A 27,878-nucleotide genomic window follows, 5' to 3' on the forward strand; every position below is an offset into this window, starting at 1 on the left:
TTTCTTCTCAACTGGTTTGTCGCTCGTTCCAGGGGGATCCATACTACAACGTTAAATCGGCAAAGCGCTCTGCCGCGATGAAAGCTTGCATCAAACTGCACGAGGCCGGGGAGTTGGATGCAGTCACGATGCTGCCCAAACATTACAGGTACTTATACTGCATTCATTCTTACTACAGCTCTACTGTGCCCAGTGTGACAGGGTGTTCAAGACGAAGTTCGGACTTGCCAGCCACATAAGAGCACATAACAGAGTGTAGCAAGGGTCACAGATATTTGTTCTGGGGTCTTGGATGTGCCTGTAAAATGGCAATAGGCCCGCCCCCTATTACATTGGGACTAACATAAAACTGGCGAAAAGTGGGTGCAGCAATGAATTTGATACAAGGCTCCCTGCTCGCCGAAGCACCAGAATGTGATGTATTTGTGGATAGAATGAGTTCGCTGATGAATGTATGTAAGGGAATGTTAGAGAGAAGTATGAAAGTGAGTGCTATATGTTAAATTAATATTGTAACGATTTGGGTTTTGTGTTCCTGTTATGTTACAATGTGTGTGTGTAAATAAATAAAATAAAATAAATAAATAAATAAATAAACAAGGTGTGAGTGTTTGTTTTTTTTTTTACTGCCGATGTCTGCGGCCTAAAGATATGGTTCCGTTTCTACAGTACGTTGCCAGGCTGTACCTTCTATTATTACGATTTTAAACCATAGTAAATGATTGTTTGCAGTAACGTGAATTATGACGAAGAAGAAATGAAGCAATGCTTCCCGAATTGGCCGTGGGATAACCCGGACACAAGTGACATCGTCTCGAGCAAACGTGAACGGAAATATAAGAAAGCAGTGAGCTATAACTCTGAATTAAATTACATAAATATATAATATTGTTATAAAGTTTTCCTGTGGGAATTTCGGGATTAAAAGTAGCCTATATATATGTGGAAGCTGACACCTAATTTCATCAAAATTTTCCCTCTATAATGTCTTCATCGGGTACTTATTACTTTTATCTGCTACTATAATCGTTTTTTTTTTTTAAATCGAGTACTGATTATGACTTTTGCTCAAATCCGATATTGACAGAGTGAGATGGGTCATTGTTAGGACCAATAACAACGCAGTAATAAATTACGCGGAACAATAGCAAGGCAGTAAAACAGTTTTGGTACTCGTTTGTTAAAAAATAATAGACTGCAGATAAAAGCTGAAGTCATTATTTTCAGTTTCCGGCCTGCCTCGACGGGCCGCAAGACTGGCATTATGGCCAGCAGAATTTCTACCTTCACGTCATACACTTAAAAGCGGCTTTCGACAAACCGAAGGAGTCAAGAGAACTGGCGTTGTATGAGTTTCTGCATAAAAACGAAGGTTTTGGCTTCTTGACGACAAAGCCTTTGCCGAAGCTGTGTGATTTCCCGATGTTCCTGACAGTGGGGGAGGTAACCACCTCCGTTGAAGTCAACTATGCCATCTTACCTCTCAGCAAAGACATGTTTGAGCTCGTCAAGAGGTAAGACACAACATTGGGTTCCCGTCTTATATAAGACTACACAAAAGTAACAGTTCGTTTTTTAAGATGTTATGTAGAGTTGAATATTTAAATTTAATAAAAACTAAAATACCTACACTTCCATAATATGGATAGACTAATTTTTTTCCGATCTTCGCATCTAAAAGATTTCCCGGTTAATGTTAGGTTTAGCTGGCTAATCATAATTTTATCTTCACGCTCGCAACTTGATCAGTCCGAGACTGAGACTAATCTGACTGACCAATCTATTATCTATTATTTGTCACCAAGACGCTTAGATGTGTTTTTCACTGAACCTTCTTTACATTCCCATCAGATATGTATCCTTTGTATAAATTTATATAAGTATTAGAATGTATTTTTATTATATATATTTAGATAATTATTAAGTGACGTTTTTAGTTATTTCATCTTTCATGTTTATTTATTTTTTTGCACATCTTTGTACCAGTTTTCCTGTACCTCCTGTAGGTTAGCTGGTATAAAATGCTCTTAGCATTAAGCCCACCTTTTGTACATTTATTTTATATATGTGCAATAAAGAATTAAATAAAATAAATAAATATTTGTTTAAAGAACAGATATTTGTACTCGGGTCTTGGGTGTTGATATTTATATTTAATATCTATCTATGTATTTGTGTAGATATATCAGCTGTCCGATACCCATAACACAGTCTCTGCCTAGCTTGGGGTTGGATGGCCGTGTGTGAGATGTGCCCACATATTTATTTATTCCCATTCCATTTCCATCAGATTCCACCTATACATCTTCGAGCAAGTCCTGGACGTGGCCCGCAAGTTCCTCGTGTTCGACGGCACAGTGAACGCACTGTACGTGGTGCCGGTGCACAGAGTGAACGGACTGTACGGCGTGGACTGGGCCGAGGTGAACGAGCTAAAGGAGGTGAAGCCCATCGCGCCGCCTAGCTATGAGGTATAGTTGTTGTTGCTGTAATATTTTATTTGGGTTCCGTACGTCAAAGAAAGATACAGAACCCTTATAAGTAGGACCGACCTCTTACTGATTAGGTTTGCGGGAAGGCAGTGGATCAGAACAGCAATTGACTGGAAAAGTTGGCATAAGGTCAGCTTTATAAGTAGCTATAAACACTTTTTGTACCTTGGCAAAGTCACGAACCGCCAATGTTTGAAATATTGAATAAGCACTTTGGGCGTTTGTCAAGCTAAATAAAGGTGTAGATACTTATGAAGCTGACTGTACTTATAAGGACGCCTGTACCCACAGTGGGCCATAGAAGGCTGATGATGATTATAGGATCTGTTTGTTTTCCTTCCGTGCTAAATTTAAATTTGGTTGCTTTAAACTCATCACTACATTACTTACTATGAGTATCTGAAGCTGTTATCAAATATATTATATAAGTTCTATTGCAGGAGCGTAGAAATCTGCGCGTGACGCGTGAGAGCTACAAACACAGCATCATCACTCCGTGGTACCGAAGCACGATCATGCCTGATAGGTTAGTGGCCATTCTTCGTACTAATCATTTCTTTTTAGATAGCCAACACAAGTCATAGAATACAGGATATTCAGTTTGGGCTCCTGATTCGCCCCCTTTTCGTTGATTTCCCGCATACAAAGTGGCGCCTCTAGCGGAAAAAACACGCAACTTCTGACTTACATATATGGCAGCTTCAAAGAATAAGTATACTATTCGTTTTTGTATACTATTAATCCTTTTACATACAGTGGCTGAAAATTAAATATTCTTACCATATTGTGAACTTACCACGGAGCTAAGGTCAAAATGCAATTAAATATTTTAACTTTTCTGTTCTTCTTTCATGCAGGTACGTAGTGTCAGACGTGTTGGAGTACTTGACTCCGCAATCGCACTTCGGGCACGACCGAGAAGGCAGTGAGCGGTACGAAGACTACTACAACACCAGGTATAACCTGGAAATTGTCGGACAAAAAGATCAGCCGCTGCTTGAGGTGAATATGGACATTTTGATTTTTCTTTCGGTTTATTTATCGGGCAATTGAGGACGCCTACCTTGAAGCTTTGAACCGCTTGAAAACTGGCCGCCAATTCACTATAAATACACAGTTAAAATATATTTAAAAACAGAACAGTTATAAAAAAACCTATATAGCTCATAGCAGGCAGCTTAGTGCAACTTACAAAGAGTTTTGAGGTTTTTTATGTTTCGAAAGGACTAAATTTTAATATTTTTCATAGGTAATAAAATAATAGCTATAATTTAACATACAGGTCCGTAACATCAGCACCAGAATGAACTGTCTGATGCCGCGAGCGGTCACGCTGAAGACAATCACCGACAAACAAAAGAAACTCATCGCCAACATCCAAGGAGATGACAAGCCGCAAACAAAGAACACCTACCAAGAGATACTCATACCTGAATACTGCATCAAGTACGAGTTCTCAGGAGTTCTGTGGTACAAGGCGTGTATGCTGCCTAGTATTATTCACAGGTAACTATTAAATACATAAATTATTATAAAAGTTTTAGATATAAGTAACATATTTATCAAGTATATTAGTAGTTATTTAGAAACAAGGAAAATACATACATAGAAACCAATTAACTTTATCAAACAGAATACTAAAATTTTTCTCGCTATTCGGCATATCGTCTATACGGCAAATGCAACCACTAACTAGATAGTCGCCATTTTGTTTCTTTTCCATATTTCATCATAAAAAAAGAACAAACAGTTATCAAAATTATTTTAAGGCTTCCTATCAAAGTGTAACCATCATTAATCGGTGTGTCTGTCATGTCATTATTACGTCTAACAATAACTAATATTTTTAACAGGGTGTTAATGATATTGGCCGCGGATGAACTACGGTCACAGATCGCGAGAGAAACAGGAATTGGCGTGGTCGAACTACCTAGAGGTAAATCCTACTAAATATTATAAATTATAAGTAAACAAGTGGGCAAGATAGCGACTGAGTGGGTGCCGGGCGCCGGCGAAGAGGCGATTATCTTTTTCCTCTAAGTCTATCGCACTACCTATCACTTTCTCCACAACACCCAAGGTTAGCTGGAAGAGAATGCTGTTAGCATTAAGTTCGCCTATGTACATATTTATTATTGTGCAATAAAGAATTTAATAAGAGGCAGGCCAAGACGGAGGTGGCGCGATGACCTCGTCAAATGTTTGCCGAATTGGGAGGTAGCCGCATTGGATCGGGATCAATGGAAAATTAAAGGGGAGGTCTTTGCCATAATTAACACCCTGCATAGTCTACAGCTACATACTTCATAGTCCCTCAAACCAAGTAGATAGATAGATAAAATACTCTTTATTTGTACACCAAGAAATACCAAGCTTGTTTACCTTTTGTGCCAAGTATGAATGAATGCAGTATACATACAATATACGATACGTATGTAAAAATAAAAACAAATATTTGTATGCAGGTCATCAATGGCAGCCGATATCTCTGGACCTGCACATCGCTACAAAGGCACTGTTGTCGCTGGTGGAAGCTCCGTCCGAAATCAACACCATAGATAGGTAAGCGCTCTCAAATATATATGTTTAATATAGTCAAATGCATAAATCCATAGTAAAAATAAAAATAAACTGATGAACGTAAATTTTACACTAACTTCTTTGCGTTCAACAAAGGGGCCCTTTATGCTCTAATCTAAACGTTCGTGTAAATACAAAAAAAACCGGGCGAGTCGGACTCGCGCAAGAAGAGTTCCGTACCATTATCTTATTTTGCGGTTGATTACACGATGGCGTATTTAAAAGAATGCTTCTGAGAGCCGGTCCACGAAAGGAGCCTCTCCTATTATACTATAGTTCAGCCATTCTGACAAGCTGTATAGTCCTTTCACCGCGTTGATAAACCCTACACCATTCTAGTGTTAGTCACGGACACGCAAGTAGACTTACTTTATTATTTACAATCAATACTTACTTCAATGGTGGTTTGATGCAGTGTAATTGTTGGCACAGGATCAACAACCCCATAGACGAGAGTTTGCCGCGGCCGGTCAACATCGCGTCCATGAAGGAGGTCATCTACCAGCTGCAGAAGAAGAAGCTCAACCAAGACTATCCCTGGGATGTGAGTATATATTTTTTCTGTTGTCGACGTGAAGTAATAATCTTTCAACGCTAGACGTGACGGATTGGAGATATAACAGAACACAAACATTTAACACCAAAGACTCGTAAACAATAATTTGGCTATAAACATTTGCCCTGGTTCGGGATCGAATCTGGGACCTTCGGCATAGCAGTCAGGGTCGCTAACCACTACACCATCCAGTTTTCAAGAAAGCTACGTATTGCCTGTAAACAAAGAGCAGGTTTATCTTCGCATATGAAGAAGTGTTAACGCTCCACAAAAGCAATACATTTCTCTAATTCTTTCTTTCTATAATTACTACAAATTTATATTCTTAAATAATTCATTTACCAAACGAGACCACATTATTTTGTTCTCTACTACATTGAGTTACAAGCTAAAACCAATGAAAATTTTAAAGTAGCGAAACCAGAAGGGCTAGTACGGGGTGCATTTAAGACGTGACAAGAGGCAGGCTCAAGAGCGAGCGCGACGGAGAACTCTTATCACGTCTTAATAGCGTCCCGTGCTACAGAGCCTGGTAAAGAAACAATATATTAACCCTATGTAAACTGTTTTTGTTTTGGTTTCACCAGGAGACCAGCGAGCCGGTGGACATAGAGCGCAACATCCTGACAGTGACAGTGATGGACGTGGAATGTTACGACGAGTTCGTGTGCGCGGCGCTAGTGAGCCGAGACCAGACGGCCGCGGCGGGGTCGCCGCTGCGCGCGCGCACGCCCCCGCAGCGCGCCGCCATCTTGCCGCCGCCATTGACGTGAGGCATTTGGATTATACTTTATTGTCTAGAAGCTTGAATAAAGTTGTAGAGAATTCCCAAAAATACACTACAAATCGACCCTTTGGCTTAAAACACAACCTATACGACGAGTGTGTGCGCGGCGCTAGTAAGTAGTAAGCCGCCATCTTTTCGCCGCTATACGTATATCTAGGAAATATAATAAAAATGTAGAGTAGGGAATTCTTAAATATCCACGACAAATCGACCTTTCGGCTTAAAATACAACCTACAGTAAAGTTGTGCAACGAGTTTGTGTGCGCGGCGCTAGTGAGCCGAGATCAGACGGCCGCGGCGCGCACGCCCCCGCAGCGCGCCGCCATCTTGCCGCCGCCGTTGACGTGAGACATTTGTTTATCTAGGAAATACAGGGTGTTGCAAAAAGGGTAGGTTTTTCGAGAATTTTGAAATTCTGATCATTTTCGGGTTTAAATATAACATGCTGCACATAATGTAAGCTTCGGCTTAGTATAACCTTTTCGCAACATCCTGTATAATAAAAGTGTAGGGAATTCCCAAAAATCCACGACAAATCGAACTTTCGGCTTCAAAAACAACCTATAGTAAAGTTGTAAGATGAGTTTGTGTGCGCGGCGCTATTGACCAGATGGACGCTAACGCCGATGAATAGTCTTTCGCCAGATATGCTTTCAACCAAACTAACTGAATAAAAACATACAAAACCTATCAACTAACAGCGTACCTTGTCCACAGATACAAGGAAAACATAAACATGCTGACGCAAGCGCCTTCGCAACGCGGTCCCGAGTTGAAAGACGTGTTGGCGGCACTCACAGTCATCAAATCAGGAGATACATTCAATTTAGAACGAGCTGAAACTCTCGGGGATTCCTTCCTGAAGTTCGCAGCCACTTTGTATCTGTTCCACAAGTTCCCTCAGTGCAATGAGGGGCAACTGACCAATATTAAGGGAAGGCTGATTGGAAACAGGTATGTGTAGCATGATACAAACATTATTTTTCAACTTAGACTTTACTATTCATAGCTACCCAGTACGCATATTATTCCCGTGTAGGTAATGCAAGCAATATAATATACTCTCAGCCCCCATTTTCGTTTCCTTGTATAATCATTTCATTAGTCCTCACTTAAACAGTAGCGAGCCGTAATTAAAGTTCATTTCATATTTACCAACAAGGGGTACATGGTACAATGCAGGTTCATCAAATTAATATGACTGTAGGTATTATGTAGAATATTAAAATGTATACACATACATATATGCGAGGCGTAGAGCCTTCCGTAACAATACTCTTTAGTCTTGACTTGATTATGAGACTTACACTTATTAATAGACGAAAAAATCTAATATTTATAAAATTACATTGTTTCAGAAACTTGTACTACGCCGGGGCGCGAGTGAATCTGGGCGGCAGAATGAAGCTGGAACAGTTTGGACCCAGGAAGGACTTCTTAGTGCCCGGGTTCTTGGCACCGAAGGAATTACGAGAACAGATAGAGGAAATGCAGGTAAGGATTTTATATTATTCACGATATGTTATTTTGACACTATTTGATACTTAGGACTGATTTTTCAATATTCAGATAAAAGTTATCTGAGGAATAATTCTGATGCTGTCGCGACTGAATGTTTGTATTAGACAGTGACAGCTACAATTTTATTCCTCAGTTAACAATTATCTGACTATTGAAAAATCAGCCCTTTGTAGCATAGCTATAAAACATATACAGGCTGATTGCTCACTGGTAATCATCAGGTACCTACTTGGAAATTCGCAATTTGATAAATTTTCTCAAATAAAACAATTGTTTAATATTTAGATATGAGTGGTATTCGTTGTTCCTTTCACACAATCTGAACTGAGGCTATTTACAATACAAATAGTTACAAAAGAATGTTGGTCCTTAAATCACTTATCCTATTTTCATGCTTGTATGTGATATTTACAATAAAATATTTAACTATTCAAACCACCAATTACTCATAAAGCAATCACGTATCCAAAATCCGTTCAAATTAAAACACAACTGCCTTATTTCTTTTTGGAATGGAATTTAAGGAATTCAACTGTAGCTTCAAAGACATCCTGTACTAGGACATCAGGAGTTTGTAGGGCGGCGAAATGTCCTCCGAAGTCCAGGGTAGTAGAGTGAACCAAGTTGGGGAATTTATCCCTCAGCACCCAGTCCGGTTGGTACACCACTTCGTACTTGAAGTTTATAGCTGCCGTCGGCACGGGCGTCGGGATCCTGAAATTAAAAATATTTCTGGGATTACAAAATATCCTGTTGTGGTTTTTAAAGTCGAAATAGTTTTCTTTTATTGAAAATAAGGTTCTGAATTTTCATAGATTTTAGTTTTTCACTGCACGTCATTAGTTTAGAGTTCCTTTCTGCAATTTGGGCGGATGTCTCTGAGCTGGCCCAAGATCGTAAAGAATGGCGGCGCTTCACGTCGGTCCTTTGCTCATCAGCGGAGATTGAGAATAAGTACTCGACGTAAGTCCTTTCTGCAACTCGGCATCAGGGTCCAACTTACTTGTGTAAAGTGTGCACATCGGTGGCCACAGTGGAGATGCCCTCCGCGTAGACCCTGGCGCTGGTGGCGGCGCGGCGCTCGGCCCACGCTATGGTCACGGTGTCCAGCACATCCGGCAGGCGCAGCCCGCTGAGCCCGCCGTGGGGTGAGTGCAGCGAGTTACCTTTATTAGTGCAGCCTGGGCAGTCAGCTACGAACGCTTAGACAACACTACCAATGTGGCTCCTCTTAGCTTATTCCTTTCTGCGACTCGGTATTAGGCTTTTTTTAACAGCATGCCGATTTGATCACGCACGCGTGATTGCAGCGCACGCGTTCATACAAGTATTATACATTATACGAGTATACATTGTAACGCGTGAAATATGCACGCGAGACGCGGGAAAATGCCGTGCAATCTCGCGTGCGTGATGACATCCGCATGCTTTTAAAACAGCCTTAGGATCCTACTTACTTGTGTAAAGTATGCACATCGGTGGCCACAGTGGAGATGCCCTCCGCGTAGACCCTGGCGCTGGTGGCGGCGCGGCGCTCGGCCCACGCTATGGTCACGGTGTCCAGCACATCCGGCAGGGGCAGCCCGCTGAGCCCGCCGTGGGGTAGATGCAGTGAGTCACGGTCCGTGCAGACCGCCATCTTCTCCACTATCCAGGCGGCTAGGCCGGTGGGCGAGTCGGTTAGGGCGACGCCTGGAATGGAAATGAATACGGCTTAATTGATATACGAACTGATGTTTATGTGATTGAATAGGTGGTGTGATTGAGTAGCTGACTTAACTTATAAAAGGTCGTTAAGGTGAAGTTTAAAACCAAGTGATGTCGTTTCCAGCATCCAGCCACTACCGTCTCATATGGTCCTTGCCTGTACTTAATTTTTTTTGTTATATACAGCTACAAAAAAAAGGTTGCAAAAATAAAGAAGCCACACCAATCACATACCATAAAAATTCAGTTCCAATAAAATTACGCATGCAAAGACATCAACCAAATGTGCAACCACTTTAGGCACAAAAAGTAGGTTGACAAACAATTTGCTTGTCTCTCTGCCAACTTACTTATCGTATCAGGTTTCGTCGCCTGAATGTGGAAGTAGCCGCTCTCTCTCATTATGTACTTAGATAGCTCCGCCAGGGGGTAGATTCTGTCTCGGTACCGGTCATCCACGGCTAGCGACGGGAATAGGGACCCGGCCAGGACCTTGGCCACGCTAATTGGCATCGACGATATGGGCATGTTTGTGTGGAATCTGAAAATTTATACAACAGTGTAATTAATGTATTGTTTTGTACTTATTTACGGTACAGTTCACGAAAATAATACTGAGAGGGGTCAGCATTATTACTTTGAGACTGTACTTAAATAGGTTGGATTTCAATTAGAATATAAAAGGCATAGCCAGCTTCATTCAACCAATAGACGACACACCTAATGTAATCAATTTCAGTATTTAACTAACAAGTGTCCCCATCACATTTCATTGCCCTCTTTGTACACAATGGCGATGGCCTGTAGTGGGCCAGCATGGGCCATTGTGAGCCGCATGTACCTACCCCAGTACCTCCCCCGGGTACATGGTGGCCATGTGCGTGGCGCACTGCGAGCCCCAGTCGCCCGCCTGCACGTAGAATTGTTTGATGCCGAGTCTCCTCATCAGCTGACGCATCATGATGCCCATCTGCACCGGGGATAGGCCGCGCTTGTTGGTGCCCTGGAATGTGTTTAAGGGACATTTATGAAATTTGATTTAAAACCTTTAAATTGTCAGCGATATACAGTATGTAAAATATATATAATAAAACTAACTTCGAATAGGAAAGCGAATTTCCAAAAGTTCTTATGAGGTCTGTGAACCCCTTTCAGCATTTATTAAATTTTTTGTAACACTATATGTACAAGGATTATACAATACTAAAATTCTCTGAATGCAAACGTAGGTATGTGTACACAGTTTTAGTGTTGTCGGGTAAAATTAATTAATAATTAATAAACAAAGTCTTACCTCAGAGAATCCGAACCCAGGCAAGTCCGCAGCGACAACGTCGAAAACAAAATCGAAGCCTTCTCTCGGTGCGTTCAAAAGAGGAATCACTTTAACAAACTCCTTAGAAGAACTCGGCCAGCCGTGTAGCATCAGCAATGGCAGAACCTTCTTGCCTTTAGCATCTTTAGGCTTGCTCCTAATGAAGTGCAAATCTAGACCTTGTATTCTCGTCTTGTAATGGTCGAATTCGTTCAGCAACTCCGCTCGTTTCTTGAAATCGTATTCGTTTGCCCAATATTCCAGAATCGTTTCCAAGTAGTCGGTGTTGATGCCGTATTCTGATTGTATGCCCTCAAGAGGTTTGGTTAGAGGTCGCCTGTTTGTAAGCCTTTCTCGCAAGTCTTTGATCATCTGAAAAAAATAACACCCTGTGTATGATGGCTTCTTTCCAGTAACAAGTCAGAGCTAACGTACGCAATAACGAACGGCACAATAATTTTATAATTATTTTTAATTTCTGACACTGACGCGCTTCTTTATTCTCAACTCTCGTATTTACCTGATGTAAAGGTAACGTTGTCGGACTATATTCTATTCTCACACAAACCGTAAGTGTAATTTATATTAACACTTTTTTTTGGGGGGTCCTACAATTAATTTAAACAAAACCAACAACTTACCGTGTCACTGAACTCAATTTTAAACGGCCTAATCTCGGTGTCTTCCTGTGTCGGCCTTGGACCTGATCCCCACCATTTGTTTTGATCTAGTTCCGGCATCTCTGGCACATAACATAGTTTATGTGTCAGGAATAAACCTAAGCCGACGGCTATTAGTGCTATGGCTATTGATATTAGCTTCATCATCTGGAAAATGACATTAATTTGTAGTTACAACTAATAAATACCATCTTAAGTATTGCATAGTTTTGTTGCCAAATTATACCTCTTAAAACTTATAGCACCTCTCTATCGCTTCGGCGGCTAATAGTTAATATATTTACGTATTTATGTTTAGTAAAAAATATATAAATTACAGTACTCGCTAAGTGAATAGGTCTTCGTCTTACAACAAAGTTGCACACTAAATCCTAGGTGGTAAACAGAACTGACCTCGCCTAATTGAAACTGTAGTACGCACTGGCACCCCGGGGTCAGACAAACAAAACGCTAGATAAACAGCCTAGGTCATTCACTACATTACAGGAATAGTCCAGGCGGCTATTCTGCTAAATGAGTGGAGATGCAGTGGTGTTCACGAACTAAATTATTCGGTGTACTTATCATTTTTTTTATTTTCTACCTTGATTATAACTCACAACACCAATACATACAAAGGACCAGTCCAAAATTTTATTCACAAATTTCTAAATATCGTAGTAAGTATAACAAACTAAAACGAGCTGAGTTTGAGTTAATTCAAATTAATATCACTTTTCAGCAGTCAGTAGTAATTTTTTATATGAATGCTTATGCATTTCCCTGGAGGTGAATTTTCGTCTAATATATGTCATGACCGGGAATTAAACTGGGCCGGGTGCAGTATAGCACAGCCCAGTAACCACTGCACCATTAGCTTGCAAATACCAGAATGTTGTCGTACAAATTATTTACAATGATAACTGACAGATTTAGTTGGGTGTCCTTCTAAATAATGCACTTTTCAATAAGGCAATGAGGCCTAAAGGTATGTACTTATTGTTTGATTTGATTAACTTTGCTTCAACAGTTTATTTACCTACCTGTGTTATGATTATGTTAAAGATACCATATATTGGGAAACCATTAAAGTTTTCACACTAAATAAATAGAAATAGTATAAGCTGTAGGATTACGATGAATTTCAGTAAAAAATCAGTAGGTAATCAAAATCCAAAAAAGTCCGTGTTTACAACCCGGAAAAACATAGTTTCTTCAATCATAACACCACAGTTTCTTACTTTAATTATCAATAAGTACTCTTATATTTTATCAATGAAGATAATAATTATGATAATCATAAATGCACTTACCATTCACTGATTATTTATTGGACTTTATTAATTTCTAAACAAAAACAGCTGGACAGTCACTGGCTCGCTAATCCCAACTAGCATTATAGATAGCCAGAAACTCCCGCCCTCATAAAGTCACCAGGTTAACACGTTCTAATAAGTTATCTTCGCAAGTGTGTTGTGTCCGCTAAATATACACTTAACTTACCTTTTGATCTGATTATTGTATCCAAGTTGTGTGTCACAAACAGATTAGTACACGTGTTAATTGCTTCTCACACTTGCACTTTGATTAAGTACCTAATAACTATCGAGTATTTTGTAACTACCCGCACATTTGTTTCTGTATCTTTCGTATAAACAAATAAACGTCCACTGTTTATTTTTTTGAGTCGTTTACTTTCACACTGCAGTAACTGTAGGAATCTATCACCAAAATCACAATGAGATTATCGTTTCGGCCGGTTGCACGGAATATTTAATTAGCATCGCGCTATACAACCGTTATTTGTTCCGTATGAACAAAATGTTGCCAATATTTTTTTGAGTTTTCGTCCTTAACCTTATCTACTAAGTACCTACTGTGAATCCGTCTAATATACATCTAAGTGTGAACAATATGAATAAGAGATTGTTTTACAAAAAATACCTATGTGTCCTACGTTTATCGAAGTGTACTCCAATTATACTACCTAGTCTACCTACTAAGGAGATATAGATTATATGTAGGTCCATGATAAAAAAGACCATTATCGATCTTGAAATCGTTATAATAATTATTACTTACACGTGAAATTAATTTATTTCATTGCGATAATTTTATTAAGTACAATCTTATTACGAACCTACTCTTGTGTCGTACCTTTTATTAGAAAACCTCTTAGGTTCCTAGCATTCGCACAACTCTTAGTAGGTAGGTATTTTCAATTATAATAAATACAGGGTGGAATTTTATTAGTGATTTTCCTATGCCGGGTTATACTCGAGACTGATTGGTACTTTATAATATTATGGGACCAACTATGAACTTCAAAATGTTTCCATTTTATGTATGTCTGCTGGTGTTGTTAATTTCAATAAATAGTACTATGTACAGTCGGCAAAAGAAATTGGAAATTCCGGGATAGAAACATAATAGTACTTAGTGGGAGAGTATAGCTTTATGATGATGTTTTTGTATATCGGTACATTGCATTTGGAGATAATAAGTAATTCAATACAAAAAAAAACAGTTACTTAAATCATTCGTGTTTATAGTAAGTAGGTACCTACTAGCTGTTCCCGCGCGCTTCGCTTCGCATTAAAAAGTTTCCCCGTGATTGTAATTTGCAATAGATAATTGAAATAGCTTCTTATCTCATACCTTTTCATTATTTAATATTTCCCATTTACGAGTATTATTCCATACTTGACCTGTTCGGTTGTTATAAAATGAGGTGATCAAAGAAATATTTAGGTTACAAGTTCCTAAGTAGGTATATATTATTATCACAGTCTAGTATAACTAACTTTAACTATATTTATAGCTTCGTACTTGCAAGGCTGAAATATAATTAACAACATGTGTAATATAACGTTATAAATAAAACAGATAAGGTAGGTAATTGACAGTAATTTGTTTATTTATTTCACATCTCTCTTGGCAAAGGTTGTAACAATTTACGATATAACATGAATAATGTTCGTTGATACAATGTATCATAGTTAATTAATTAAATTGGTGATTAAAATAGGTTATACTTACCTTTACCTACGACTCGGTACTTACATAGGTATACTTACCCACCTAGATCCGAGATTCCTAGATTATTACCCCAAGTAAAACTACAAATCTGTGTAGGTAAAACAAAGGACTATAAGATTACAATAAGATAATAAAACAACTTTTTGTCAGGTGCGAAACTGCAAAATCTGCCTCTGGGAACTGCCAGTTTCCCAAGTTACTTTCATACTATTTTGACAGAATGTAACTTTTTTGCAACTTTTTTGTGTTAAAATCGTATGAAAGTCAATAGGTCTATGTATCAGCTATCGATACATAGAATATTGAAACTGGCAGTTATACTTATACAGATAAAAAAACCCGGCCTAAGTAGTAGTCAATCAAACCTAAGCTAACCACTACTTCCATCTTCCGTCACCAGATCCGCCCCACAATCCTGATCGGCGTGGAGTTCTCCCGCCCGGAGATGCTGTCGGGCTGCCTCTCCGCCGACAGCCGGGCGGCGATGGCGGCGCGGCTGGCAGACAGCTCCAGTGGGCAGGTGGAGCCCGAGCCGCCGCACGCCCCGCAGGCCGCCATGCAGGCGTATGTCGCCGCCACTGTTGCTAGGGATAAGGTGAGAGAAGCTTATCATCGAAATTTAGACCAGCATTTTAAGCATGATTTCTAGACGCCACAGAACTGAGTCGTCAGGGATAAGGTCAGAGCAGCTTATGATCGAAATATTCAGCATTTTAACCATGATTTCCAGACGCCACAGAACTGAGTCGCCAGGGATAAGGTCAGAGCAGCTTATGATCGAAATATCCAGCGTTTTAAGCATGATTTCTAGACGCCACAGAACTGAGTCGCCGAGGATAAGGTCAGAGCAGCTTATGATCGAAATATCCAGCGTTTTAAGCGTGATTTTCAGACGTTACAGAACTAAATCCGCTGCATGGCACTTCACGGCGATAAAGTAATGGCTGGTGGAACGTGCATTAAAAGGGTTTATACATACACATACACGGGTGTTCAGACATACCGGCGGCGGCGCGGCTGGCCGACAGCTCCAGCGGGCAGGGGGAGCCCGAGCCGCCGCACGCACCGCAGGCCGCCATGCAGGCGTATGTTGCTGCCACTGTTGCTAGAGATAAGGTGAGAGAGGCACTTGAACAATATATTACCAGCTAACGCCCAGTAGGTACAGTAAGGGGCAGAGAAAGCAGAAGCATTGTTACTATGAGAGGGGGTCAGGTTTCTCTGCACCTGACCGTACTATATCCAGCATATTAAACATGACATCACATCCACGGCACCGTTATTGGTGTATTTTAACGTTACTATGTTGCGACTCGCGATAAAAACGTGATTGGTGGAACGTGCATTAAAGTTGTTCAGTCGCCGTAAGGCGCCATGCAGCATGCAGGCGTATATATGACGCCTCCACCGTTAGGGATAAGGTAACATCATCATAATTAGACTGTAATCAGACACTGCTGCTGGACATTGGAGACTTAAAGAAGCACAAGACTCTGTATTTGACCTTCGTCATCAAACCACTACTGAATATCACAGCGGGCTGAAGGGCTCACGTTTTCCGATTCATTGTTTCCAGTAACTCATCTACCAACTTTTAAAAAGTCGTGACACAAAAGTCATTTTAAATAACGAGCTGAGACGCGGTATCACTTTTGCAACACCCTGTATAACATCCATTGTTTTGTTTGCAGACGATAGCGGACTGCGTGGAAGCCCTGATAGGGACCTACTTGCTCAGCTCAGGGATCCTCGGCGCGGTCAAGGTTCTGGAGTGGTTCCGCATACTGCCGGCACAGGTAAAACAAAACTCAAGTATCAAGTCATTAGACGACCGAATGGTGTAGTGGTTAGTAGTGGTGGAAGGTCCAGGGTTCGATCCCCGGCCGGGGTAGATATTTGTTTGAAGACTGATATTTGCACTCGGGTCTTGGGTGTCATGTGTGTTTAATACGTATCAGCTATCTATGCATCTGTGTAGATGTATCAGCTGTGCGATACCCATATTACAGGACCCGTCAGCTTGGGGTCGGATAGCCGTGCGATAAATGTCCCCACATAATACATATATTAGTATTTGTTTCTAATTGCAGGATAACTTCAAGGAGTACCTCCACAAGCCAGTGCCGACAGCGCTGAGCATGGGCAAGATACAGGTGGACGACATCGACTACCTGCTCAACAACTGCAGGGTCGACATCGAGAGGAAACTCAACTATACGTTCAGGGATCCCACGTTTTTGCTAGAAGTAAGTTGTTTTTTTAATGAAAAGTTTGTGTTACACGTTTGACGCGATTAGATGATTGTTATGATGGATTCCGTCTTATTATACTTACCTAAATATTATGATGTTCTAAAGTTGGTTGTTAAAGTAATTGAACAGAATATTACAACGAATACAGGCTGTGTTGTGTTATTTTATAAGTAAGAATTATTGATGCTTTATACATGTATCTGCTTTGGTTTCAAATAAATATACTAAGCATATTCTTGTGTACTGCACGCTTTTTTAAGCTGGTCTGATTTGAGTTTTATTCAGCATTGGACAATCCAATGCTGAATACAATTTCTATCAAGCTGCGCTCCAAAAGCCGTCAGGCCATCTGAACATTATCAAGTGTTTCAGACATTTGGCAAATATCACCAACTTCACATTATTAACCCCACCTCACCTCCGCAGGCCCTCTCACACCCGTCCTACATCCGCAACCGCCACACTCGCTCCTACGAGCGGCTCGAGTTCCTGGGCGACGCGGTCCTAGACCTCCTCATCACGGCGCACTGCTTCGAGCACTGCCGGGCGCTGCGGCCGGGCGAGCTCACGGACCTGAGATCAGCGCTGGTGAATAATGTCACCTTCGCGGCCTATGTCGTCAAGTTGGGGCTGCACAAGTTAGTTCACTTGTTGAGTTGTTTATTGAGATAATACAGCGTAACTATAGTTATGTCTTAGGTGGTAATATAAGACACCTTCGCGGCCTATGTCGTCAAATTGGGGCTGCAAAAGTTAGTTGACTTGTTTGTGTGATAGCTAGACCGTAGCCGATCTATCGTGGCGTGCTTATATTCCGCATATTTATTGAGAAACCAACAGTAAACATCGTAACTATAGAAATGTCTTAGGAAGTAATATAAGTAAGACATCACGGCGCACTGCTTCGAGCACTGCCGGGCGCTGCGGCCGGACGAGCTCACGGACCTGAGATCTGCCCTAGTGAATAATGTCACCTTCGCGGCGTATGTCGTCAAGTTGGGGCTGCACAAGTTAGTTGACCTGTTTATTGAGATAAAACGGCGTAACTATAGCAATGCCTTAGGCTGTTAGGCATGCGGATTTGATTACGCACGTGGGACTGCACGCCATTATCCCGCGACTCGAGTGCATATTCCACGCGTGATCAAATCCGCACGCTGTTAAAAACAGCCTTAGGAGGTAATATAAGTAAGTCATCATACACAGGGCTCACGAAAGCATCCTCCTTGAGTGACTTATCACCTGTAACTTTATATATACGTCCGGCGAACCCTGGGCAATCAGCAACTGACAGGCTAATCCTTTCACGACGGCTCGAGTTCCTGGGCGACGCGGACCTAGAGCTCCTCATCACTGCTCACTGCTTCGAGCACTGCCGGGCGCTGCGGCCGGGCGAGCTCACGGACCTGAGATCAGCGCTAGTGAATAATGTCACCTTCGTGGCTTATGTCGTCAAGTTGGGGCTGCACAAGTTAGTTGAATTGTTTGTGTGATAGTTAGACCGTAGTCGATATGTTTCTCTATTATCAAGATAAATTATTCAATCAGTCGTACACTGTTTGACGCCTCAACACTCCTCGACCTATCCAATCCGACAAATACCTCTAGCTTTTCAAGATGTACAGGTTTCTTTAAGATATTTCGTTCACTGTAAGAGCGATGGCATAAATGGTCCATAATATAATCCAAAGAAGCCCGTCCTAGTAGCCAGTCATTTTCAATAGCACTCCTTGCGAGTCTAGTACTTCATTGCAAACAAAAAAGGGTTATGACTTTCTTTAGAAAAAGGCGTGTCACTCGTATACCCACCACCTTTCTACCACCTACCAAGCCATATCTTTATAAGATAAATCTCGATCATGAAATTCTTATCTTTCCACCCAAAGGCTGTCATCAAAAAATCTCATTAAGCGATAAGACCGCCATTTTTATACCTATGTGTTAGTATAGTATGTACAGGGTGTTGCAAAATTGGTATACTAAGCCGAAACCTACATGTGCAGCATGGTATATCTAAGCCCGAAACTGAAATCAGAATTCGGAAATTCGCGAAAAAAAAAACTACTTATAGTAAAAAGTCACGTGACCAACAAAGTTTCTATGGAAAATAATATTTTTTTTCGCGAATTTTCAAATTCTGATTTCTGTTTCAGGCTTAGATATACCATGCTGCACATGTAGGTTTCGGCTTAGTATACCCTTTTTGCAACACCCTTTATATGTTTCGTTCTCACAAACCAATAATTTAACGAAAGAGAACGAAACTGCCGTGTTACTCACCACCTCTTAATCCTTATCTTAATCTATCTCTGCCAGGTACATCTGCTACCAGCTGAACTCTCTCCTGGACCAGGCGATCATGTCGTTCGTGGAGCACCAGCAGCAGCGCGGCCACGAGATAGTGGAGGACGTGCTCTACCTCATCGACGAGGACGAGTGCCACATCGCGCAGTACGTCGAGGTGCCCAAGGTATGTGTCCGCGACTGTACTGTAGCTCAAGTGGAAGTTTTAATACCTATCGAGAATTTAAATCGCAATCGCCAATTTGTATAGCGAGAAGCTCGTACAGCTACTTACTGCTAGGTGGCGTGTCTTCAGCGCGTTGGTTGCGAATCACGACTATTGTCGACTCAAAAGTAAATAGCGTAATTAGAAAGCAAATTGTATGACATCTTGATCAGCGCCCCTGTCGGTAACGTTAGAAACTAATAAAACGTATACAAATTTCAGTGACTTGCCTATCGAATTACTATCGACGAAGCTAGGGTGGATTTTATGTTTAATGAATTTTGTATTTTATTTAATAAATGATTTGATAAATTCTATCGACTAAAGTCGACAATCGTGATTCGCACACTGGTTTCTTGTTGATTATTGGACTTGTCTTCTTCTTCTTCTTGGCGTCCTATGACCCCCCCGTGGGGCAAAGGGCAGACACAACGGTTCTCCATCTCTGTCTGTCGACGGCAGCGAGCTTCACCTCGGACCACGTCATCTCCGCGTCCTGCATCTCCGCATCGATTGAACGGCGCCATGTTTGTTTAGGGCGGCCTCGCTTACGCTTGCCCTGCGGATTCCAGTCAAGAGCCTGTCTTGGAATGTGATTTTGGTCTCTACGCAGGGTATGGCCGATCCAACTCCATTTGCGCCGTTTTATTTGCAAACCAACAGGATCTTCGTGGCATCTCTTCCAGAGGTCTACATTCGATATCGTGTTGGGCCAGAAGATCTTCAGGATCTGTCGGAGGCAGCGGTTGATGAATACTTGAAGCTTCTGTGTTAGGGTCTTCGTAGTCTTCCAGGTTTCGCATCCGTATAGCAGTACAGATTTCACGTTGGTGTTGAATATTTTGAGTTTCACTCTACGAGAGAGGTGTTTTGACTGCCATACGGAGCGCAGACACGCAAATGCGCCTTTAGCCTTGTCGATACGGGAGCTGACATCGACTTTGAGAGCTAACATTGGACTTGTGCTAGAGCATTTTCTGGCTTAAGTATTCACGAATGATTTTATATTAACACTAATATATTTCAACCTCAGGTGCTGAGCGACATCTTCGAATCCCTAGCCGGCGCGATCTACCTAGACAGCGGGGGCAGCCTCGCGGCGGTGTGGAGCGTGTTCTACCGCGTCATGTGGCGCGAGGTGGACGCCTTCTCCAACAACATACCCAAGCAGCCCGTGCGCTTGTTGCACGAGAATGTGCACGCCTGTCCGAAGATCGGGTGAGGGTCTATTGTTATACCATGGAAGTAGAAAAAAAGACGGAAGGAATCTCGCAAACTAAAAAACATTACCCTCCTCCTTCGGCAGTCGGGTAAAAAATTAGGCACAGCAATGGCGGCGACATGAAAGTGTGTGGGTGCGTAGGTGCGACGTGATTGGCGCGCGGCGGCGGATGTATGTCGGGCTCGTAGCAACAATGAAATCGCTTTTTAGTTAGTGAGATTCCTTCCGTTTTTTTTCTACTTTTATGACACAGACAGTGTCGCTAGCCGGCGCGGTATGCCTGGACAGCGGGGGCAGCCTCGCGGCGGTGTGGAGCGTGTTCTACCGCGTCATGTGGCGCGAGGTGGACGCCTTCTCCAACAACATACCCAAGCAGCCCGTGCGCTTGTTGCACGAGAATGTGCACGCCTGTCCGAAGATCGGGTGAGGGTCTATTGTTATACACATACCACGGAAGTAGAAAAAAAGACGGAAGGAATCTCGCAAACTAAAAAATGAGGCACAGCAATGGCGGCGACATGAAAGTGTGTGGGTGCGTAGGTGCGACGTGATTGGCGCGCGGCGGCGGATTGTCTTACTTTGAGTGTGAATGTGTGTATGTCGGGCTCGTAGCAACAATGAATTCGCTTTTTATATAGTTAGTGAGATTCCTTCCGTTTTTTTTTCTACTTTTATGACACAGACAGTGTCGCTAGCCGGCGCGGTATGCCTGGACAGCGGGGGCAGCCTCGCGGCGGTGTGGAGCGTGTTCTACCGCGTCATGTGGCGCGAGGTGGACGCCTTCTCCAACAACATACCCAAGCAGCCCGTGCGCTTGTTGCACGAGAATGTGCACGCTTGTCCGAAGATCGGGTGAGCGCCTATTGTTATACACAGACATATCGCGCCTTTAGTACAATAATTACCTAACTCAAAAATCCAACTTTATGGGCAAACGCGAAAAACAACAATCAGGTGGACTTAATGCTAAGAGCATTCTCTACCAGTCAAGCTGCAGGAGGTTCAGGAATGTGAATGTAACGTCATTCTAAGCAACTTTACTCCTCACGAAATTTATGCCCCAATAATATAGCGGATATAACAGTAGATACGCAATACCAACCATTCTGGAATTATTGTCTCATTGGTCGTTTTTCCTCGCCCGAAGTAAACGTCTCTCGTTGCACGACAGCTCCCGTTTTTCTTTAGTATAAAGTTTCATCCAGTTCTTTCGTCACTGTAGGAATCTCCTTTCAGAGTCCTCCGTTAGTTCGTCTACTAACAAGGGCGTACCCAGGATTTCAGCTAGGGGGGGGCAGCTCTTGAGATGATGGTCGGTTGGGTATATTGAAACAAAAATCATGAAAATTGTCTTTTATTAAGGTCAACTAGACCAATTGCGTCTACGGGCCAAATTAATCTTTTCGATCCTATTTGAAAACGGCTTTATCAATATTGAAAAATGCCATCTAGTTACGGTGGCTTAAACTAAATACTTTACATGAACTGCAGACAGATGGTGTTGTAGTCAACATAATATTATCCAAGTATTCAGTCATTTTGTGATTTTCACATTTTTTTTAAAGTAGTACCAAACTTTCAAAAAAATGTAACAGGTGATTGAAAATGTGAATCTAAAGTTTTCTTTATCAATTGATTTTATTCAGTAGGTATTCTAAACAATAGTCATTGGGCTAATTATATAGACACAAATTTTCAATGAAATAGCTTTATTTGATGAATTAATGATGTAAATTTTTTTATGTTTGATAAAAGTCTTGGGGTAAATGCGTTAGGCGTAATGGGGCTATTGCTATTGTTGCAACGCATTGCCTCAAAACAGAAATCGTCAACCTTCTAATACATAAATAATTATGCTCACGACTGTAGTCACCCGCTTTTTTCGCTGTAAATTTGTATCGCCGTTTTTTATTGAGTACAATGCACTAAAGTTGTCGGGTAAGTGTAAATGTACAACACGACTGTCAGATTTTTTCAAACTGCCCGAAGGCCTCTGACTAGGCTTAACAACTACGGCCGAAGCAGCAACCGGGACCCACGGCTTAACGTGCCATCCAAAGCACGGAAGCGTCCAGAAAAGAACCATTTGAAATCGGTGTGGTTTGAAACCATTTGACCGTGCCATGTGTTAACCTCAGTGATCAGCTACGATCACTGAAACCAGCTCGATAAGGATTTTTACTATTTATGAACACTAAACTTATTGAAGAGTATGGGTTTTGCCATGCACATATTTTAATTGATATCTAAGTTTAATACCCGTATTTGATCCAATCTTACTATTTTTCTAAAGAATATAAATGAGAGGATGTTACTTTATTTTATTCACAACTGTCACTCACCACTATTAAATCTACATTCTTACTCACTTTACAGGAGTACTTAGGTAGTTCTTTTTTGATAAAAATGTTATTAGGATTTATCATGGAGAAAATGCGTCCATGAAAATTAGACAAAATTAAAAAAAAAAAAAAAAAAATTCGTCAATAGTTTCTTTTGGCTAAATTAACTGCCATACTATTGCACAAAAAATAAACTGGATAAAGTTTCTTATTTTTTACCCGACTGCCGAAGGAGGAGGGTAATGTTTTTCGATTGTATGTTTGTATGTATGTATGTATGTATGTCTGTTTCTTTGTTCCCTCCTGTAGCCTAAACGGCTTGATAGATTTTGATGTATGAGGTATCGTTAGAAGCGTATTGATTGCGCGATGGTTATAGGCTATGTGACGTTATATTAAAATGTATAAAGCGCCCTCTAGAGGACATAAAGTGATGATCGAAAAAATAATATTTTTCCAACTATGCCGTGTGGGGTATCAAATGAAAGGGCTTGATTAGCACATTACAAAAATATGCATATTGTAGGTATTTAAATCACAAAATCAAAATTATTGAAATAAAAAATGTTAATAAACTATAACGTGACTACTAACATACAATTTCATAAAATAAAAACAACTAAAAAGTTACAAATAAAAAACCCGCTGCACGCTAAAAAGATGAAAACAAGCCCCAATGTTAATGGAAAGTATCGCAGGCGGGGACCAACTTGACCGCCACACAAGGTACACCTATCTAAGTCACATTCAGCTAAATCGTGAACCCTCTGCTGGTCCCCGCCTGCGATACTTTCCATTAACATTGGGGCTTGTTTTCATCTTTTTAGTGTGCAGTCGGGTTTTTTGTTTGTTTATAATTATTTCACGGAAAGCTTACCTATTAAATAGTTACATACTAAAAACACATTTGCCTCAAACCTGGAAAATGCGTTCAAAATCACGATTTTTTTAAGACACTAAATAAGAAACTTTTATAAGATGCCAGCAAAGAAATAAATGCTTTAAATTTGTTAAGAAATAGTTGTTCAATAGTCGTTAGTTTCTTAAAGTAAATATCTCACTTTTACATTAAATTTTTCATACCTTTGCTCCCATTATTCCGAAAACTTTTAGTGATCTAAAAATACAACGTAACCCCAGTTGACCTTAATTAGGTTGATTAAGATACAAAACAAAATAGGTAGGTAGGTAAGAGTAGATAACACATTTTAATTCCGACTTGGCAGGAAAATTTACGTTTATTTTATCTTCTAGGGGGGGGCAGCTGCCCCCCCCTGCCCCTACCTGGGTACGCCCTTGTCTACTAACAAGTTTTTCTTATCCACAGAACGCCAATAGTGATGAACACGGATATGCCCAAAATCATGGTGCCAGTCACGATATCAAAGAACGGAGTACTGACAACCGTCCACGGGGTCGGCAACAACAAGAGCCAAGCGAAGCGAGCCGCCGCCAAACTAGCCTTGAAAGTGTTGGCTCTTTAAACACCGGACCATTGGAATATCATCCTTAATGTCAATTTTATATTTATAGGTCTGAATTTGACAAGCGCATGGTGTTGTGGTTAGTGACCCTGACGAAGGTCCCGGGTTCGATCCCCGGCCGGGGCAGATATTTGTTTATATAAGACAGATATTTGTACTCGGGTTGGATCTGTTTCTCATATACCCATGTCGAAGAGTTGACCACCGTATATTTACTTATGTCAATGTTAGTATATAATTTATTTACATACGTACTTAGATATATGTGATGTCCTGTCTTATAGATATAGGTAGGCATTTTTACGAAATATTTTACTAAAACCTCAAAGGTTCCTATGTTATTTACTTTTATTGAAACCACTATTTATATTTTATATGTTATTTTTTAGTCTTAAATAGCCACTACTGAGTAGTGACTACCTACTAGTGACTGAGTGGATGACTATTGAACTGAATCGTTCTGCTGCCAGTTTCAATAACTATCTACCGATGACTGGTAGTTACTTTCATACTACTTTGACACATAAGAGACACATAAGTTACAACCTGTCAAAATCGTATGAAAGTAACTACCAGTCATCGGTAGATAGAGTTATTGAAACTGGCAGTAATTGTATAGTAGCCATTGAAATAATTCAAGTATAAAAATATCACAAAAGGTTTTATTAGTTCGAGCAGCGTTAAGTGAACGAGATAACTATAACGAGTAAGTCGCAAAGGCATTCCATCCGTTTGTATTAAGTAAGTACCTATGTACTGGCGGCATACAGGTTTAAGTTTAATTTTAAATGTTCGAACTGTGTAAAAACTCGGATTCCGCATGCAGATTGATTAATCACCAAAGGAGCGAGACGCAGCCAATCATTGCACTATAATAACATCAGCCAATAATTTTAATTTATTTTCTATTGGTACCTACTAACTAGTTATTATTCAGTTCTCGTGGCTGAGTCAACCTCTTGATGTTAATGATACTTACATACATAATGTAGCTCTTTTTTAACTGTAACTCTATGTAATGGGGCTACCCTTGACTGAAATTGCATTTGTATGAACAAATCCTTTTAAGACAGTAGCAGATCTTATAGGTATCTAATTCTTCATTAAAGTATAGTTTAATATTTGATACCTAATTAATGAATTTCCTAATAGTCCTTATTTATATGTAAGTAAGTATAATATATGTGTTTTTATACAATATTTGCTGATAGCCAAATTATTGTTAAGGAAAAAGATAACTATGCCTAAATAAGTTATGTACGTCGTAGGATTAACTGTAGCATACCTAACTAACTATTATTGCTGAAACTGCGTTAAGCGGACACCCAGTTATGTGGTCGTGGTTTCGATTTTTTTCTACTGTCTCGGCGCAGGTTAGCCTTTACAATCTGTCATTGTGGAACTTTTTTTATTTAACTTAAAAAAATCTGTGCCATTTATTGAATTTTGAGTATTTTTAAGTTAAGTTTTCTTAATTTGGGTAAGTACCTACCTACATAAAACAAATATGATCGAAAATAATAATGATAAAATTTGTACTTTTTAGATAGAAAACAAAACCACGTCCCGATGACCGCTAAACGCAGCGGAAGCCCTTCTAAAATAAGGTTTATAAATTATAAATGTTGTGTTTTAAAAACCGTGGACCAAGTAAACGGAGTTCACCGATTGGTTTATACCTATTTTATAATGAAATTATTATTTTTATGTTAAAATGATTTTATAAATAAAAATATACCTATCTACCTAGTCTTGCATGTTCAGTGTTTTATTTACGTTCGCCATATATTTTATATATTTTTATACCTGCAGTAATTACATTTAGGCTGCTAACGTAACAAAATCACGGTTAGGCTTCTCGGTCGCATATATTTGGAGAGGGTAGTTATATCGCTGGTTGATCTTCCAGGGATGCCAGTGCAGTGGCGCATCATAATGCATGGAACTACTTCTCAGTCATCGTGCGATTCAGACCCCTTAGCAAGAATTTTCATCGTGAACGTGTAGTATAGTTCATCGAGTAATTTTGTATGAAAATATGAACAGCGCCCCTGGCGGTCGGTAGCAGAACTAAAATTTCCCTACAAAATTCATCGAGTACTTTCACGTCACGTTCAACATGAAAATTAATACTAAGGGGTCTGAACGCACCAACTCCACAAACCAGAATAGCATCTTAAAACTCTCTGTAAGGCGGCCCCTAGGCGAACAATTATATTGCGCAATATAATTCATGGTCTAGAGTTAATAGACGCATTTTTCCTGAAATAAAAATGACATATTATGTATCTAGCCTATCTGAAACCTAGTTAAACATTGTGAGATATGGCGTTTCGACTTTCTCCGTGTTCGGCATCATAAGGGTCACAGTGACAGTTAAATAAAGTCCGTTTTTCTCTCCACCTTTAATTTGCAAGGTGCGGGTGCCTATATAAATAGAGTGAGTCGCCCGCGCGCCTCAGTTGTAATATCACCATGCAGAAATGACTAGGTTTCAGATAGGCTAGATACATAATATGTCATTTTTATTTCAGGAAAAATGCGTCTATTATGTAGTCTGAGCCTATCTGAAACCTAGTTAAACATTGTGAGATGTGTTTATTATCGCATGGTGGAGAGAAAACCAACTGTGACCCATAAGCTACTGATGTGTATATCAGTAGATAAATATTTGAATCTATAAATTTATAATGCATAGATTTCTAGGTAATAGATATACTAAAAAGAAAGGTATAAGTATACATAAGACTTAAGTACTTCCTTATTATTCCTGACTTGTCAGAAAGTTATGGAAGGTATGTACCTATACATATAGGTAGGTATTTATACATATGGATACACACAGTGCCTCTTCGAAAGCAATACTTATAAGTAATTATTGATCAAAATCTTGTTATTGTCAAGGCAATATTTTTAACATACACTAGCCGAATGGATGGAACCAGTGAAATACTTTGCAACAATATTTAAAAGCTGTAAAATGTAGAATATCGATCCAGGCCGCTGGGGCTCAGGTCAGCACATGCTGACTAGGGTATGTAATTCTGGACTGACCTCAGAAATGCAGCAGCCGACCCTGGAGCCTCGAGGACCTGCTCAGTCAGCCCTGTACGACGACACGGCCTGCAACACCTGGCGCGGCATCTAGTCCTTGGAACGAGGAGTGGTGCTTGAAGGGAAGATAATTTTACTAAATATCTCAGCCTCATCAGCTACTGGAAAAGATTAGATGAAGGCTGTGACACTGGCGGATAACTAAGTATTCAGTTTTTCAAAACATGATGCAGGTCACTATATTCATATTCTAGATTGACAAGTAACACACAGTCTAATTTTGTATTCTAACTAAATCGGCGGTTAACGAGTTCCTGTGCAGTCCTACTAGGAAGGAAAGTTATTTTATAAGCCTTTGC

At 40.4% G+C, this 27,878-nt stretch overlaps 2 protein-coding genes across 3 annotated transcripts in view; one reads left to right on the forward strand and one right to left on the reverse strand.

The window, feature by feature from the left end:
• LOC105393274 (endoribonuclease Dicer) overlaps positions 1 to 26,222 on the forward strand; it is a 39,384-nt gene extending 13,162 nt beyond the window's left edge. Inside the window, exons 15-34 of the mRNA XM_048629346.1 lie at positions 33 to 148; positions 733 to 847; positions 1,228 to 1,514; positions 2,291 to 2,471; positions 2,933 to 3,018; positions 3,350 to 3,494; positions 3,775 to 3,998; positions 4,346 to 4,428; positions 4,958 to 5,054; positions 5,505 to 5,616; positions 6,216 to 6,397; positions 7,133 to 7,369; positions 7,774 to 7,909; positions 15,057 to 15,251; positions 16,348 to 16,452; positions 16,747 to 16,902; positions 17,335 to 17,546; positions 19,225 to 19,378; positions 20,451 to 20,635; positions 24,309 to 26,222. Of these exons, the coding sequence (XP_048485303.1) occupies positions 33 to 148; positions 733 to 847; positions 1,228 to 1,514; positions 2,291 to 2,471; positions 2,933 to 3,018; positions 3,350 to 3,494; positions 3,775 to 3,998; positions 4,346 to 4,428; positions 4,958 to 5,054; positions 5,505 to 5,616; positions 6,216 to 6,397; positions 7,133 to 7,369; positions 7,774 to 7,909; positions 15,057 to 15,251; positions 16,348 to 16,452; positions 16,747 to 16,902; positions 17,335 to 17,546; positions 19,225 to 19,378; positions 20,451 to 20,635; positions 24,309 to 24,465 (3,165 nt within the window). The 3' untranslated portion in view covers positions 24,466 to 26,222. The remainder of the gene's footprint in view (positions 1 to 32; positions 149 to 732; positions 848 to 1,227; positions 1,515 to 2,290; positions 2,472 to 2,932; positions 3,019 to 3,349; positions 3,495 to 3,774; positions 3,999 to 4,345; positions 4,429 to 4,957; positions 5,055 to 5,504; positions 5,617 to 6,215; positions 6,398 to 7,132; positions 7,370 to 7,773; positions 7,910 to 15,056; positions 15,252 to 16,347; positions 16,453 to 16,746; positions 16,903 to 17,334; positions 17,547 to 19,224; positions 19,379 to 20,450; positions 20,636 to 24,308) is intronic.
• Positions 8,210 to 13,488, reverse strand: LOC105386617 (juvenile hormone epoxide hydrolase). 2 transcript variants are annotated; one of them, XM_038113560.2, is made up of 7 exons: positions 13,121 to 13,488; positions 11,600 to 11,785; positions 10,938 to 11,330; positions 10,489 to 10,646; positions 9,994 to 10,184; positions 9,394 to 9,628; positions 8,210 to 8,650 (listed from the first exon to the last, which is right to left on the reverse strand). In XM_038113560.2, exons 2-7 carry the CDS (start codon positions 11,783 to 11,785, stop codon positions 8,434 to 8,436), a joined length of 1,380 nt encoding a protein of 459 aa, XP_037969488.2. In that variant the 5' UTR covers positions 13,121 to 13,488; the 3' UTR covers positions 8,210 to 8,433. The 2 variants fall into 2 exon arrangements, with proteins under 2 accessions (XP_037969488.2, XP_037969487.2); XM_038113559.2 differs by lacking the exon at positions 13,121 to 13,488 and adding an exon at positions 12,931 to 13,104.
• Positions 26,223 to 27,878: the final 1,656 nt, after the last annotated feature.

The sequence above is a fragment of the Plutella xylostella genome, chromosome 23, assembly GCF_932276165.1.
Source record: "Plutella xylostella chromosome 23, ilPluXylo3.1, whole genome shotgun sequence".
NCBI lineage: Eukaryota > Metazoa > Arthropoda > Insecta > Lepidoptera > Plutellidae > Plutella > Plutella xylostella.

Bases quoted from the DNA above. Each gene is read 5' to 3' on its own strand.
- LOC105386617 (XM_038113559.2), bottom strand. The intron at 10,647-10,937 runs GTAAGACTTTGT...AACACATTCCAG, and splicing joins CTGGGTTCGGATTCTCTGAG to GGCACCAACAAGCGCGGCCT. The intron at 10,185-10,488 runs GTAGGTACATGC...ATAAATTTTCAG, and splicing joins TACCCGGGGGAGGTACTGGG to ATTCCACACAAACATGCCCA.